Source organism: Choristoneura fumiferana, chromosome 13 (assembly GCF_025370935.1).
Source record: "Choristoneura fumiferana chromosome 13, NRCan_CFum_1, whole genome shotgun sequence".
Classification (NCBI taxonomy): domain Eukaryota; kingdom Metazoa; phylum Arthropoda; class Insecta; order Lepidoptera; family Tortricidae; genus Choristoneura; species Choristoneura fumiferana.
The window spans coordinates 3,343,484-3,359,288 of NC_133484.1; the positions used below are offsets into that span (position 1 = coordinate 3,343,484).

The following is a 15,805-nucleotide window of genomic DNA, read 5'->3' on the forward strand; positions in this document are numbered from 1 at the left end:
TCCAACGTAGCTATCATAAAGGTCGCGGTGGAGAGACAAAACTAACTGTTTCAGTTCATTGATATTGACATCCGCAAGTAGCACCTGATTCAATTAATTGTTTGTCAATCAAAGTCATAATTTCGAACCAGATTTTAGAATACCATGGACATCTCTTTACAATTAAACCCGTTTAGCCGTTTAGAATAAGTATAATGTTTATGTATGAACATACATACACATACCATACTCGTACATACGCTGAGAAAACGTAACCTTTCTTCGAACAGTCAAGAAAAACAGAAGGTAATTTCAGTTCATAGACATATTTTTTAAAGATTTCGGTAGCGTAGAAGTTATAGAAATTGAAATGCTTCCTATAGGCACTTGTCCCACCGCCGACGATGAGCGAGAAGCGAGTAGAGCGAGTAACTAGAAACGAGTGGGCGAGCAGCGAGAAGCGAGAGTAGTTTTGTCGCTCGGCTGTAAGCGAGTGTTCGCGTGCGACGGGCGATTACTCGCTCCACTCGACTCGCTCGTGCGGGGCGGCCGCCAAGCTGACATCGCTGAGCGAGTATCTATAGCTCAGCGAGTTTTATAGCTCTTGTCGCTGCGACAAAAGATGTAAGAGCGAGTTTTCGCCGACAGTGTGAACAGGCAGCGATCAACTATTAGTCTCTTTTACTCACACAGGATCTTATATATTTTGTTCGTTTCTTGAGCGAGAAAATAGTTGATAGACAATCGTTTCCTCGCTGGCGGTGAGACAAGTGCCATATTCTCATCATATGCCGTGATGAGCGCATTATTCGTAGGTACAACTATCGTGAAAATATGATAATATTATCGATATTCGTTTCACGAGCACTGCTATTTATACAACATGTGTTTAGTTAGCCTTGATTGAAATAATTATTGGGAAAAGCGAACATTCCGCAGCTTTTGCTTCGTCGCTATGAATTTAATCCTGCGCCAGTAATTAATTATTAATGGTAAAAGCAATTTCATTCAAATTGGAAATATTAACGAAGCTAATTATGTTAATGGGGTGTTTGATCTTTGATTTTTTAAGTAATATTTTGTTCAAATTTTAAAACCAATAAAGTATGTTATCGCATGTTATTCCAACCGCAGTCGTTTTGCCAGTTCAGCTCTCCCCGCTATGTAAATGACACATTTTTCGTGTTTTCATACAGTGTGTTTACAAAGAGTGTGTCCTAAAAAAATCTAGTTGAATGTCCTAAAAAATCTATTTAGCTTATTAGTTACATTATCAGCAAACATTAATAATAATAATTAATGCTTATTTCAGACATAGTCCATAGGTACTTACGAGTATATACATGTGTCAATAGGTACAATACAAATAGGCAAATTTATAAAAAAAACATTGGATAGGTACATATTTTTTCTTTTGTTAATTAATAGGCTGGAAACAGTGCTCGACCGACGGTCAGCGCTGACCATCAGTCAGCGTAGCTATATATCTATGCAAGTCTATGAATGCGCACACAGCTACGCTGACGGTACGCGCGTGATTTGGTGTGCGCGTACGGTCGGTCGAGCCGTCGGTCCGGCTCGTCGGACGCGCGGCGTCGGTCGACCGACGAGCTATGAGATTGTATGGATGCGTTCAGTGCTTCGCTGACTGAGCGACCGACCTGTGAACTGTACACACGCGTCGCAGTTCGCCGTCAGCGTAGCACTGAATGAATTTTCGCAACCGACGGTCAGCGCTGACGGTCAGAATGTACCGTCGGTCGAGCACTGTTTCCAGCCTTTAAGTTTCGTATGGCGTCATACCGTGCGACAAATTTTAGCATAACCAGACGTCACAGCCTCCCACTCTCAAACTTTGACAAGCTTCATCTTTGTCATTTTTTGTTTGATTGACAAAAGAAAAAGTACGTGTCCAATTTCTGATATACTGACGGACTATAGTTATTTGTGTCACAAGGGAGCAAAATGGTGTATTTACGGCGAGGGCGTAAATTGAATCCAGAATGTAGCGAAGGATTCTACTTTAGAATCCTAAGCGTAAAGAGGGATTCAAGTGTTAGCGCCCAAGATGAAAATAATTTTGCTCCCGAGTGGCTCATACAACTTTTCACAACGAGCATTAATAAACTTGAAAAAAAAAATCTAAATATTATTAAAGAACAACCAGCATAGAAAATGGCGTGGCTTTTCAATTATCAACTTCAAAAAATGGCATTTTCAATAAAACGCTTAGAAAAGCCTTGAACAGAAAAGTTGCAATAGATTTTTCACACCTCTCATTAAGAAAAGTAACTTTTCCTCCCTGACGAGAGGGATCAGTGCAACTTTTATGTTCAAGGCTTTTCTAAGTGTTTTTTGCAGTTTATGACATAATATTTTGAGTGGAGTATTTTGCTGTGCAATCAGTAATTTTGATGTGAATTCGGTTTTTTTTTGATAAAAAAGGATTTTTTTGATGTGGGTTTAATTAGGTACCCTACCCTATTACGAATTGTTTCATTTCAATTTTCGTCACACTCGATGTGAAAAGTTGTATGAGTCACTCTAGAGCAAAATTATTTTCATCTAACACTTGAATCAAATCGGTTCACCCGTTTCAGAGCTATGGTGCCACGGATAGACACACATACGGAGCGGTTAAATATATCCCCTCTTTTGAGTCGGGGGTTAAAAACAGACAGCCAGACATATGAAATCATTTTTAATGAAGCTAAAACAGAGACGGTTAATTCGCGCTTCCTTTTCCCTTGGTCTATTGGTCCTGCGAGCCCAACTCATATTCTAATCATCATGTCAGCCGAAAGACGTCCACTGCTGGACATAGGCCTCCCCCAAGGCTCTCCACTCAGACCAGTCTTGTGCTTTCCGCAACCACCGCGATCCCGCGATCTTAACCAGGTCGTCGCTCCGTCTCAATATTCGGATTATATGATTTAAATTCGGGTTTTGTTATATTTCGGCACAATTATCATATCGAGCTTCTCTAAAATCAACATACGCGGAACATGACCCGAATTTAAATCATATAATTATTAATGGCCGCCATAGTCTGAGACATTGTGTCATATTCTGATTAGTTGCTTTATACTCATATGAAATACTTTTAATATAGGGGCTACCCGAGGTTTTCAAAGATTTTTGACAAGTTTTGAATCGTATCTCCTACTTTTGCACTATAGATAGAATTATAAGTCAAACGGCTATCGGTTCTCCAATCTTTTATCTCTATCTTTGTCTACCGGATTTTGAAAAAAAAAAAAACTTAATATTGTATGTTTTTTTAAACATTGTCTGAAAAATCCTTATTTCGTATGTCTATTGACGTGAAAGACCTAACATTTACGAAATCAATATTCATTTGAAACTAATTATTTAACACAAAAGTTATGGAAAGAAAACCAGTTTTTTGGCCAAAAATTGTTCAACTTTGATGCCAAATACCTCAAAGACAATGAACTTTGAAGTAAATATGGGATACTATATTGCTTAAAGTCGTTGTTGTTAATATAATAAGCTACAAAAAACATTAGAAAACTAAGAAATTCAGATCGAAGGTCATTGGGGAATGGGATCCCCTTAAGAGCAAATTGACCATTTGAAATTAAAGCTTTAATATCCAGAAAAAGGAATTTCCTTTGACAAACGTTTCGATTACATTAATTAAATTATATTCTACCTTTCCTTTAGAGACCTTTTATGTTTGATGATTTTAAATAGGTTTGCAAAGAGCCGTACGCAACCGGAGAAAGTAGAAATGAATATCAATAGAAAATCGGGGAACGACCGCTTTATAAATTTAATTCTAATTGAAGTATGAAAAAGTTAAGTAGCCTTTTACTATGGTTCTAAATAATATTTTAACACGCACACACACAAATATTACGCCTGTTTTCCCAAATGGGGTAGGCAGAGCACACGAAACGTAACGGCTTCGAACACACTTTTAGCAATTTTAGGTTTTAAATTTGACAAAAGCGGTACAATAGTGACAGGTTGGTAGCCTGTCACTGTCACCTACAGTATACCGTAACGGTTACGTTACATATCGTTATATTATATCCTTTGTCGCCTTTTACGACATCCACGGAAGAAATAGAGAAGTGTAATATTTTAACATTATTGTAATATTTAGGATTTGGCATTTAAATAAACGGAACCTTATTTTACTAAGTCTTCGCTGACCGTGTGACTTTCTGTCTGGGCGAACTTTATAGATAGACAACTGAAATTTATACAATATTGCGTATTTCTATTATTGCCGCTGCAACACCAAATATGTAATAAAAAATATATTATGTAAAAAAATTAAGGAGATTCCCATATAAAAGTACAATTACACAAGGTTCCTAATAAACACACTTCGTTAGTTCTATTAAATAAAAAAAAAAACAATTTCCTTATAAACTAAATTAGCATGCAATGATTCACTACAAGCCATGGTGGCCTAGTGGTTTGACCTATCGCCTCTCAAGCAGAGGGTCGTGGGTTCGAACCCCGGCTCGCACCTCTGAGTTTTTCGAAATACATGTGCGGAATTACATTTGAAATTTACCACGGGCTTTGCGGTGAAGGAAAACATCGTGAGGAAACCTGCACAAACCTGCGAAGCGATTCAATGGTGCGTGCGAAGTTCCCAATCCGCACTGGGCCCGCGTGGGAACTATGGCCCAAGCCCTCTTGTTCTGAGAGGAGGCCTGTGCCCAGCAGTGCGACATAATATAGGCTGAGATGGTGGATGGTGGTGGTGGTGATTCAATACGTAACCACCTAGGTATTAAAAACGTCACAGTTGCTGACGTGACAGCTGTCACAATTCCACAATGCTGCGGGGCTACTCCGAAATTCGAAAATCGAAGTTCGTGTTATTCCGTCCCTCTAACGCTTATACTGTTCAATAAGAGAGTAAGAGGGACGGTACGATACGAACTTCAATTTTCGAATTTCGGAGTAGGACCTCCGATGTATGTAAGTATACCAAAATAATATAAATAAAAATCGTTTCACAGCCAACAAAGCCAACATCAGGATACTTTTTGTATTTATATAAAAACACTAGATTAGTTAGACTAGCCCTCTAACAGCATCATCATCATCATCATCATCAACATGAGCTGGAAGGCGTTCACTGCTGAACATGGCCTCCCCCTTATAACAAGATGCAAGAGATGCAAGTGGCGTGCTATCGTTCATTGTGGCCGCTAACATACTTTGTGAAAATTTAATCCTCTGCGTGAGGAACGGTCGCACAAATGAGACCCCCTTAGCACCTTTAAGATACTCTCTTCATAATTTCTAGTGTAATAACTCAACCGACATTCCCAAGTCTGACCTTTAACAAAACAATAACGCATTAGAGCTGTCCATCACAATACAAAGCTAGTGATGTTACGGGAGTGGTTCTATCGGAACCGAGGTCGGAGTCGAATTTTTTAATTTAAAATGTTGGAACTAGAATTGGAGTCGCAGGTGGTGGCAGAACAGAGATGTAATCCGCAGAAACTTCAATAAAGTAGTTCCAAATAACGCTTTAAGTTAAGTCACATTATGTCACATGAAATAGATTAAAACTCATCGATAATTGAGAAAAGTTTAATGAGGGCTAAAAGACAGGTGAAATATCGCTAGATGGCGTTAGTATTGCGAGACTTTTTTGACGTTTACGGTCTTGCATTGCATCCAATTGGCTTATAACTAAATGAGCCAATTGCAAGCAAGACCGTAACGTCAAAAAACCTCACGATACTAACACCATCTAGCGATATTTCGCCTTTCTTTTAGCCCTCATTGAAGCGCAAACACACAAAACACAATAAATAATGACCTGTGACCGTATTGTCAAACGCGCGGACGCTTGCAATCGCATTCAACATCTCTTTCTACCTTCATCCCACGACGTATGACAGAAAAATCGGTGAAAACTATTGTGATTCCAAGTGAATTAGACAATAAGACCTTTGAATTCGAATGCAAAATGCTAAAATTAATAAGTGAAAGAGTAATCGAACAACAGTAGTAAGCCTGCGGGAAGCAGAAGAGATAAACTTGTTCAGTACGTTCTGCCTGACCGGTCGCCGCTACCGCTGCACTTCTACTTTTGATTCTAACCTCCGATTTGCAGGTGGTAGGACCTTGTGCAAGGTCCGCCCGGATTGTTACCACCATCTTGCTCGCTAATCCTGCCGTGAAGCAGCAGTGCTTGCACTGTTGTGTTTCGGCGTGGAGAGTAAGACAGCCGGTGAAATTACTGGCACTTGAGGTATCCCATCTTAGGCCTCTAGGTTGGTAACGCGTCTGCAATACCCCTGGTGTTGCAGATGTTTATTGGCGGTGGTGATCTCTTACCATCAGGAGACCCACATGCTCGTGTGCCATCCAGTCGAATAAAAAAAAAAAGTTATCGGAACCGAAGTCGAAAAGAAGTGTAATCGGAAGTTCCGACTTTCCAAATCGGAGTCGAATCCCCGTTACATCCCTAGTACAAACGTACAATACGCTCGTGAACAGGGGAAATGGTCCTATCCCGGAACAATAGTTCCCCAAACTTAACCGAGCGAGAATTTCATTGTGCAAGAAGCACGCTAATCTGCTCTGTGACACTTTACATATTAAGCTAGAATACAACTTAGAAAGTTGGTGTTTGTCAACGTCGTTACAAGTTCTTAGTGCGAAGTAGACTTGGGAGTTTTTGGGGAGTAAACTTAATTACCTACAATTTATTTTAGGTTCGTGTGCTTACGCGAATAGATTTCATCTATAGGCATGAGTGATCATCCTCATCCCAGCTTAATACGCCCCACTGCTGGGCACAGTTTCCACAGGGGCCCAGTGCGAATTGGGAACCCAACACGTATCTTTGGATTTCTTTTTAAGTTTGTGCACGTTTTCCTTCACCGTAAAGCTGGGAGTTTTCATATCATTATCATGTCAGCCCAAAGACGTCCACTGCTGGACATAGGCCTCCCCCAAGGCTCTCCAATCAGGCTGATCTTGTGTTTTCCGCATCCACCGCGATCCCGCGATCTTAACCAGGTCGTCGCTCCATCTTGTTGTACAGCCTACCGACAGCTCGTCTCCTGGTCCGCGTTCGCCATTCGAGAACCTTCTGACCCAACTGGCCATGTCCTGCGAGCAATGTGCCTCACGCACTGCCGCATCAGTTTCACAATTCTTCGAGCTTTGTCTGTAACCTTAGTTCTACTGCGGATGTCATCATTTCTGATTCTGTCCCGCAGAGAAACCCCACGTCTCAGATCCGAATATCATCACTGGCAACACACACTGATTAAAAACTTTTGACTTCAAACACTGCGATAATTTGGTCGAAACAAATATAAAATAATTAATAATCATATAATATATGTATAATTATATATAAAAAAAATTTTTCGTCTTGCACAAAGTTATTAAAGTATTAAAAGTCTCTGCGCCTTTTTGTAAACAGTAAACTCTAGTTCAGTGTTATTCAACCTTTTTCATGACACGACCCCTTTAGTATGAAGAAATATTTCGCGACCCCCCTACCCGTTGCTTTTTAGGGTTCTGTAGCCAAAATGGCAAAAACGGAACCCTTATAGTTTCGCCATGTCTGTCTGTCTGTCTGTCTGTCCGTCCGCGGTTTTTCTCAGGGCCTATCAATGCTAGAAAGCTGTAATTTTGCACGAATATATGTAATTTATGCCGACAAAATGGTACAATGAAAAATTCAAAATCATTTTTTTTAGAGTACCTCCCATAGACGTAAAGTGGGGGTGATTTTTATTTCTCATTGAACCTTGTAGTGTGGAGTATCATTGGATAGGTCTTTTAAAACCATTAGGGATTTGCAAACACGATTTTTCGATTCAGTGATTTGTTTGCGAAATATTCAACTCCCCCCTCTAAAATCTAAACCGGTGGAAAAATTTGAAAAAATTCAGGATAATTCAGGGTAGTAAGCATATCAAACTTTCTAGGAAAACTATAACGGCTAAGTTTGCTTGAGAATTATTAGTAGTTTAAGAGTAAATAGCAGCCTTAGGTATAAAATATACCTAAACTTCTAAGATTCAGTATAAAATACGAAATCCTTAGAAAACTATAACTTAATTTTTTCGTAATGGCTACGGAACCCTATTTTAGGCGTGTCCGACACGCTCTTGGCCGGTTTTTTTTTCATGTATCGGTATTTTATTTTGTGACAAATATTATTAGTTCACATTTTCTTAATAAATATTATTAAACTTATTGTTTTTTTACTGAAGTATTTTTCCCAGCAACTAATAGGGGCTTTGCAGCCCGCTAAAGAGGCTTCGCGACCCCCAACGACCCCCGGGGGTCGCGACCCACAGGTTGAAAAACACTTCTCTAGTTCATATCCACTTATGGATACCGAAAAATCTCACAAAGAAATAGGATTTCCACCGTTACATTTCTCTTGACAATCAAGTTGGCGTTTACCTTTTCATCTATACATATTCGGAAGTAATATATTTCGTGAACGAATGATATCGCAATTTTGTTTTTTTCGCAAAGAATGAGGTCGAGTGCTTTTGCTTTTTCACGGCTTGTGGCTTAAGAGGTCGTGGCCAGGTTACCTCGAAAATAAAACTAACGAATAAGAGAAAGAAGAGAATTGCTTTGTTAGAGACCCTTAATTTTATCGCCCTGTAAGCTAGCGTCATAAAATATCCTAATCAGTCCGTCTGTTAGGGCCAGTACAGATGGACTGCATTCCAACTGCAACATAACCGCAAATGCCGACTGCACAAGCATTTTACGTTGTAGTTACATTGCAGTCGGCACAAGGCACTCTGACTGCAATTGGAATGTATGGACCGTTGGCAGTTACGTTGCAGCTGGAATATAGTCACTCTGTACTGGCCCTTAGATTATCAGAAATTATTGGATATAAAAAATAAATGAAGAAGATATAAATTTCTGCGTGACCCCACACCTGAAGTTGGAAGCGCTTCATCTGTCTTATTGAATAAAGATTTTTATTATTATATTATTATTATTTGTCATTTGTTGTTTGATTGACAAAAGAAAAGTTACGTGTTTAATATTTTCTAGTTAAGTATTTTACTGACGGTATAAATATAATAGTCAAAATACGATAAACGGGACTTATCACGCTATTTTTACACGAGTAATATTTACCTCGACGTTTCGGCAACGTTACAGTTGCCGAAACGTCGAGGTAAATATTACCCGTGTAAAATTAACGTGATAAGTCCCGTTTGTAGTATTTCAACTATGAGTGAGAATCACGGAAGTTTAAAACTTTAAATAAATATAATATTTTTTAACCCAGAAAACTATGATTATGATTTGTTTAATCAACTACACTCTAGTATACAGTTTTTCTATTCCATAAAAATATGGGTATTTCTCATTTTTCTGCACACGATCACATACATTGATGTCACTACTGTGCATTATAGGGCGCTCTCTAATATTCGAAAAGAGTATTTTTTTTTCTACTGGATGCAAAACTTGTAAGTGGGTCTCCTGATGGTAAGAGATCACCACCGTCAATATACATCTGCAACACCAGGGGGGTTTGCTATAGCAAACGCGTTACCAACCTAGAGGCCTAAGATGGGATACCTCAAGTGCCAATAATTTCAACGGCTGTCTTACTCTCCACGCCTTAACACAACAGTGCAAGCACTGTTGCTTCAAGTCAGGATTAGGGAGCAAAATGGTGGTAGCAATCCGGGCGGACCCTGCTCAAGGTCCTACCACCTGAAATATGATGCAGCACCTGCATAATTATATGATGGATATATAAATTATGTATGTATTGAACTCTTTATAGTACAAAAGAAATGAAACAAAATACAATCGACAAACTTTGAGAACTGAACAAATCATGTGATTAAAGTTTTTTGAAATATTAGAAAGAGTTATTGTATCCATAGGAATGACATCCACGTAAGTGATTGTCTACGCAAAAATGAGAAATCTTTGTTAATAAAACCAAAGAGTTGCACAGCCAAATGATAATAAAATTTACTTTATTGTACGCGGAATATACCTACGCGTAAACGGGTGTGTGTAAAAGAAAATTCAATCTTCTCCCGTCATGTGTCAAAAGCTGATTACTCGTGCTTGTGACGCAGCCTGTAGTGTCAGTAAAGAGTTAAGAGGTTAAGGACAAAGAGCAGGTAAGTTTATTTTTTCCGAGTATTTGAAACTAGCATCTGTTTTAATTACCTTTGTAGTTATAATATCGAAAAATAATAGCATAGTAAGTACCTGTTTTTGAGAAAAATCTTACGAGTAGATACATTTTTTATTACTATGGGAGTTTGTACACATAATTTGATCTATCCAATAACCTCCAATGCTTTGAAATTGACGAAAAAAAGACTCGCATATTTTTTTGCGGTAACTTTAAAATTACAGCTTTCTTGTACTAAGAGCAAATCCGGAGTTTCCGGAGACAGAAAGAGGATATTTCGAAATTACAGGAGTTCCTTGTTACTCGTAACTATGGAAACTGAAAAAGATCGAAATTACAAGCAAAATATTATTTGAGAAAACTGCGTTTCTGATTATAAACATATAATCGTATTGAGTTAAAAAAAAAACTCGTTTCATTCGTTTTTTGAGATCATAGACACCCGATGGAAATTGTTTATTTTGTGCACTCGTATCACAAACAACTATTAAGGCATGAAAACAATGGAATGACATAACATGCTTATTCTACGTACTGAACTGACATCAGTATCCAGGTCACAACATAATGCTGATACATATCAGATCGTTGCAACTTAACAAAGAGGTGCGATAGTATCTTTAGTTTGTTATTGTCTGCGCGCTAAAGTTCTAGCTCTTTGTAGAATGAGACTGAAACTGACCTTGTCGGAGATTTTTCAACAAAATTGAATTTTCTCAAATGTATTTGTTTGCTGTCCGTTTTCAGCGTCGCTAACAGAGCGGACAGTTTTTTTAACATTGTGCTACAATTGAAATAAATTAAATGCATAATTAAGCTTCTTACACACACTGTTTTTAAATCTACAACAATAGGTTGTGAAATACTTATAATATAGGTAACGTTTTAAACTTCCGTGATTTTCACTCAATCAAAATACCACAAACGGGACTTATCATGCTAAAACACACGAGTAATATTTACCTCGACGTTTCAACCACATTACAGTGGCCGTGGTCACGAGTAGACATCGAGGTAAATATTACTCGTGTGTTTTAGCGTGATAAGTCCCGTTTGTGGTATTTTGACTATAAATTACATATAATGTCCGGATTCCGGAGTAACGATAACAAACGCTATTAGATAAACGTTAGGTGATATTTTTTGACCAAAAAAACGTTCATTCATTCGATCAATCAGCGAGTTAGGGACTTAAAAATATTAGGTTACAATGAATACTGTATAGTTTTATACTAAGTTTTAGTTGAAGTATCATATCAGAAAACCTTAATTTCTTTTAGCTTGTTAGCGTGTACTAGTATGCATAAATAATAGACAGTTGGAGAACTTGGAGGACTAGAATATGAATAAGTCTGGCGGCCTTAAAGTAAAACTAACACAGTCAATTTGAAACAAAACTGACAAAATAATGTCATGAGAAGATAATAGAAAAGTCAGAGTTAGACTAAAATTGAATTAAATACGTATTAATTCACTTTCGAATTTTCAACAAAGCGGGGAAAAATAATTGAATTACGGATAACTGAGGAAGTCTCTATGTACTTTGGGTGCCGCCCAGCTTGTTGTGAACTGCTTAAAGCCTAAGGGCTCCCAAAGAAGTAATTTTTACACTAATCTTGATTAAGAGTCTAACCAATAATTGAAGTAAGTTAGTGAACCAATCACAAACAAGATACAAAGTCAAAGTTGTCAATTGCATCATTATTCTGTAAATCATCAAATACTGCTAGTGGAAATATAAAAACAAGAAAGAAAAAACGAAGTGTACTCATCAGTTTATTCTGTTTCGTACTTTTACTTAATATTCTGGAAATTTCCCCGTGTTAGAGTAGGTCGCCCAGCCGTAATTTAGTGCAGAGTTTAAGTATGTACTTGCCCAGAAGGCATTTGAAAATATAAAAACACATTGTACCTATTCTCTGTTAATAAGGCAACAATGCGGGAGCTTTCATCATCATCATCGTCATCATCAGCCGGAATACGTCCACTGCTGAACAAAGGCCTTCCCCTTAGAACGCCACAATGAACGACAACTCGCCACTTGCGTCCGCCGGTTTCTCGTAACTCTCACGATGTCGTCAGTCCACATGGTGGGAGGCCTGCCAACGCTGCGTCTTCCGGTTCGTGGTCGCCACTCGAGGACTTTTCTCCCCCAACGGTTATCTGTTCTATATATTTTTCCCGCTGTCGGTGACTTTTTTTTCTTCGACAAATTTCCGTATTCCGCATTCTATAGCGCAATACGAACCCGCATAACCACAAAAAATCTGGAACTCTCGCCTCAGCAAACATGCTAGAGACACTGCAGAACCTCGGCAGCTTCATCAAAATACGAAATATATAATTAGACTGCACTCTGATGATGCTATAAGACTTTCTGCAGTGCCCCAGCCAAAGCTGGCAGGTGTAAAATGAGAGGCAGTACACTTTAAATAGCCTCGTCTGTTTACTACATCCGGAAAATCTACGGGCTATCATATTTCCCCTAATTGCCACAGCCCTTCTCTCTCGCTCCATATCCTTGTCATCCCTCAACGTTTCGGTTAGTACATGACCTAGGTATCTGAACTGCTGCACAACACGAATCCTCAAGCCGTTCAATTTTACATCCGGCACCTTCTCCGGACCCTTCCCCGCTCTAAACACCAGCAATTCCGTTTTCGCTATATTATACAGCAGACCATGCGAATTAACATATTCTTCACAGACTGCGAGCAACTTCCTTAGGCCTTTGATGGTGGGGCTGAGCAGCACAAAATCGTCAGCGTAGCTGATACTGTTTACACAGACATCCCCCACATGACACCCAACCCTGGTGCCCCTCAGTCTCACCATCAAGTCATTGATGTAGAGATTGAAAAGGTCCGGAGAAGTTTTGAGTGGAGACCGCAAATTGGCAAGCGTGGCATGGGACACCCTCAGACTAGGTGGAGCGAAGATCTACCTTGCGAAGATAGCTGGCAGTAACTGGATGAGAGTGGCCGAGGGTCGTGCTCAGTGGCATACAATTGGAGAGGCCTATGTCCAGCAGTGGACTAAGATAGGCCGATGACAAGCCAAACCGAGCGAAAGATTTTTATTCAATTATGCGGTGTGCTTATGATAGGTACTATTACAATGTAGATTTCATCTCCTTATATGTTTAGAGTAAGGTACTTTCACCATAGGACCCCCTACATACTTTTCAACTTTAGACATGTAACCCTGAGTCCTCTTTGATCCTGACAGGAGGCTTGTGTCCAGCAAAGGGACGAATATAGGCTGAAATGATAATGATGAATAGTTGAAAGAAGTGAAATCATTTTTGTTTAAAAAAAATCTTTCAGCCAAGTTTCTTGCGGCGCTTTTGCTTAGCAATGATGGCCTTTCCGGAAGCGCTGGTAGTATTAAAAAACTAACCCTAGACAAAACTTAACTTTTCTCATGAATAATTATAATTTTGGAATAAATTGTTGCGGTTTACGGCTTTTAGGACAGATTCAGTTTTTTCGTAAACACAAAAAGTATTTTGGAAAATTAAACTACGCTGCGCTCAAAAATACGTAACGCCGACGTTAGGAAAGAGACTGCTAAGCTAAAGTAGGTCTGGGCTGGACACGTCTGTCGCATGCACCCACATAGGTGGGCTCACACAGTCACTTGGTGGGCACCGGAGTACGGCCATCGACGGCGAGGCAGACCAGGCAGTAGCTGGCGGGATGATTTAGACGTGTATGCAAGGGGTTAGCCTGATATTGCGCTGAACCGGAAGGTGTGGAGATCAAGAGGAGAAGCCTTCGCCCAGCAGTGGGACACTATTGTAGGCCAGCAAAAAAAAACCATATCTCTTGATTCATCGTGCCTTCGTTGACCAAACTCTTTGCGTTTAGAAAAAATCCATCATTATCATCATCATGTCAGCCGAAAGATATTCACTGCTGCCTTCCCAAGGCCCTCCATTCAGACCGGTCCTACAAAAACATTTCGACTATATAAATAATTAAATATTGTTTATGTACATATCAATAATAAATAAATATCACAGAGGACACTTGGCACAATTAATCTAGTTCCAAAGTAAGCAAAGCTAGTCAACGTAAAAAGTAAAGTACCTCCCAGGCAACGGATAAACATACCTAAATACATAGATAGATACATACTTAAGTACATAATAAACACCTAAGACTCGAGAACAAACATTCGTATTTTTCATAAAAAGGGTATCGAACCCGGGACCCTATCCGGTCCGGTTGCTGTAATCAGTAAAATGAGTTAAGAAAAGACTACTAAACGGACACTTAACGAAAAAATTGATATTTTAATAAACCGCGTAATCTAATCACCCAAGTCAACAACAAAACGAACACCTGACGTTATGAATAGATGCAAACCAGAGCTTCACTTTCTAAACTTTTTCTTTTAGCAGATATCATTAATCTCAAGGGAGCATTTGAAACGTAATCCAGTTAAGCGGACTCGGTTTCTCTAATGAGATTTTTACCTGTTCTTCTTTTATTTTTGCCTTAAGGTAAACATGAACTTACCGTATATCATTGACACGAACAGCAGCAAGGCATTCAGGATGTATGAATGCCTCTTTATCCTTTTCAGAGCTCCAGCCATCTTGAATTTATTCATCACTTTTTTCTAATTAAACTTTAATTTTACACTTGTCATTGTCACTTAATTAAGTTTTAACACTCAAACTTTACTACTAAATTTTACTACTTAGTTTTATTCGTCTACTGGCTTTAATTAATTACTTAAAACGAGCGCGGCGTCGTGTCACAACTCATTCTCAGCTACATCCTACCTGCTTCCACTAAATCTGTCAACATTGGAACCAGTACGTAATTAACTCGTTGACTAATAACAGAATGACACTTATCAGCCTTTAAAACGAATGTCACGTCATATATCTCCAGCTACTACCCGCTAAGTTACTGTGCTATTTTTATTTTATCTTAAAATAGGGGATCGCTTTACATAAATCGTTCCTTAGAGTCAGATCCGACTGAAGCGTGGCGTGGATTATTTTGTAAAGCATTATGCTGGCGCTAAAGTATACCCGAAATCTCCGCCGTGCTCGAAGATAAATCTCGCTCTAATCCTAGCTCGTAACTTTAAAACAAAATTCGCTTCATCACGCTATCTCGCTAGGAATTTACGGGCACGCATAAATGGAGAAATCACTGTTTTATACCGGCTCATATAAGTTCCAAGGCGTCTTGTTCACTAGTCGCGAGTAATCGAAATCGAATGTCGACGATCGTCATTGCGGAATCGTCTGCGCGTCCGGGCGCTCCGACCAAACGCAAAGCACTGACTTACATAAGGGATTTGGCTCGTGCCAGCTGAGGATCTGCGAGATAGGGATGCAAGATGATTTTCCTAGGGGTTGCGGGCTGAGCGCACGTGAACAGAGCGGGACGGAAAAGATTTCGCATTTCAGATATCGGCTCAAACGTACCGCTGAAATCTTGTGTGAAGAAGCAATTAAAGTGTACAATTATCTGAAAGTGATACGTTTTCTGCGTAACACGTTCAAGTTAATCTTTTAATGAGTGTTTAATCTAGTGGTTAATGAAATTCGTGTGCGTACGAACGGAACGAGGTTACTTTTGTTCGTTCTTTCAGGAACGTTAAGGCTAAAGATTTTCTACTTCCGCGATTTTATTAATT

General features: G+C 39.1%; 1 protein-coding gene across 4 annotated transcripts in view; it reads right to left on the bottom strand.

Moving 5' to 3' along the window:
- The window catches only part of LOC141433899 (uncharacterized), a 157,929-nt gene extending 142,488 nt beyond the window's left edge, over positions 1-15,441 (bottom strand). For 3 of the 4 annotated variants that reach the window (XM_074096011.1, XM_074096012.1, XM_074096008.1), the window contains exon 1: positions 14,668-15,441. In XM_074096011.1, the coding sequence (XP_073952112.1) occupies positions 14,668-14,761 (94 nt within the window). In that variant the 5' untranslated portion in view covers positions 14,762-15,441. The remainder of the gene's footprint in view (positions 1-14,667) is intronic. The other variant, XM_074096009.1, reaches the window with a different exon arrangement.
- Positions 15,442-15,805: the final 364 nt, after the last annotated feature.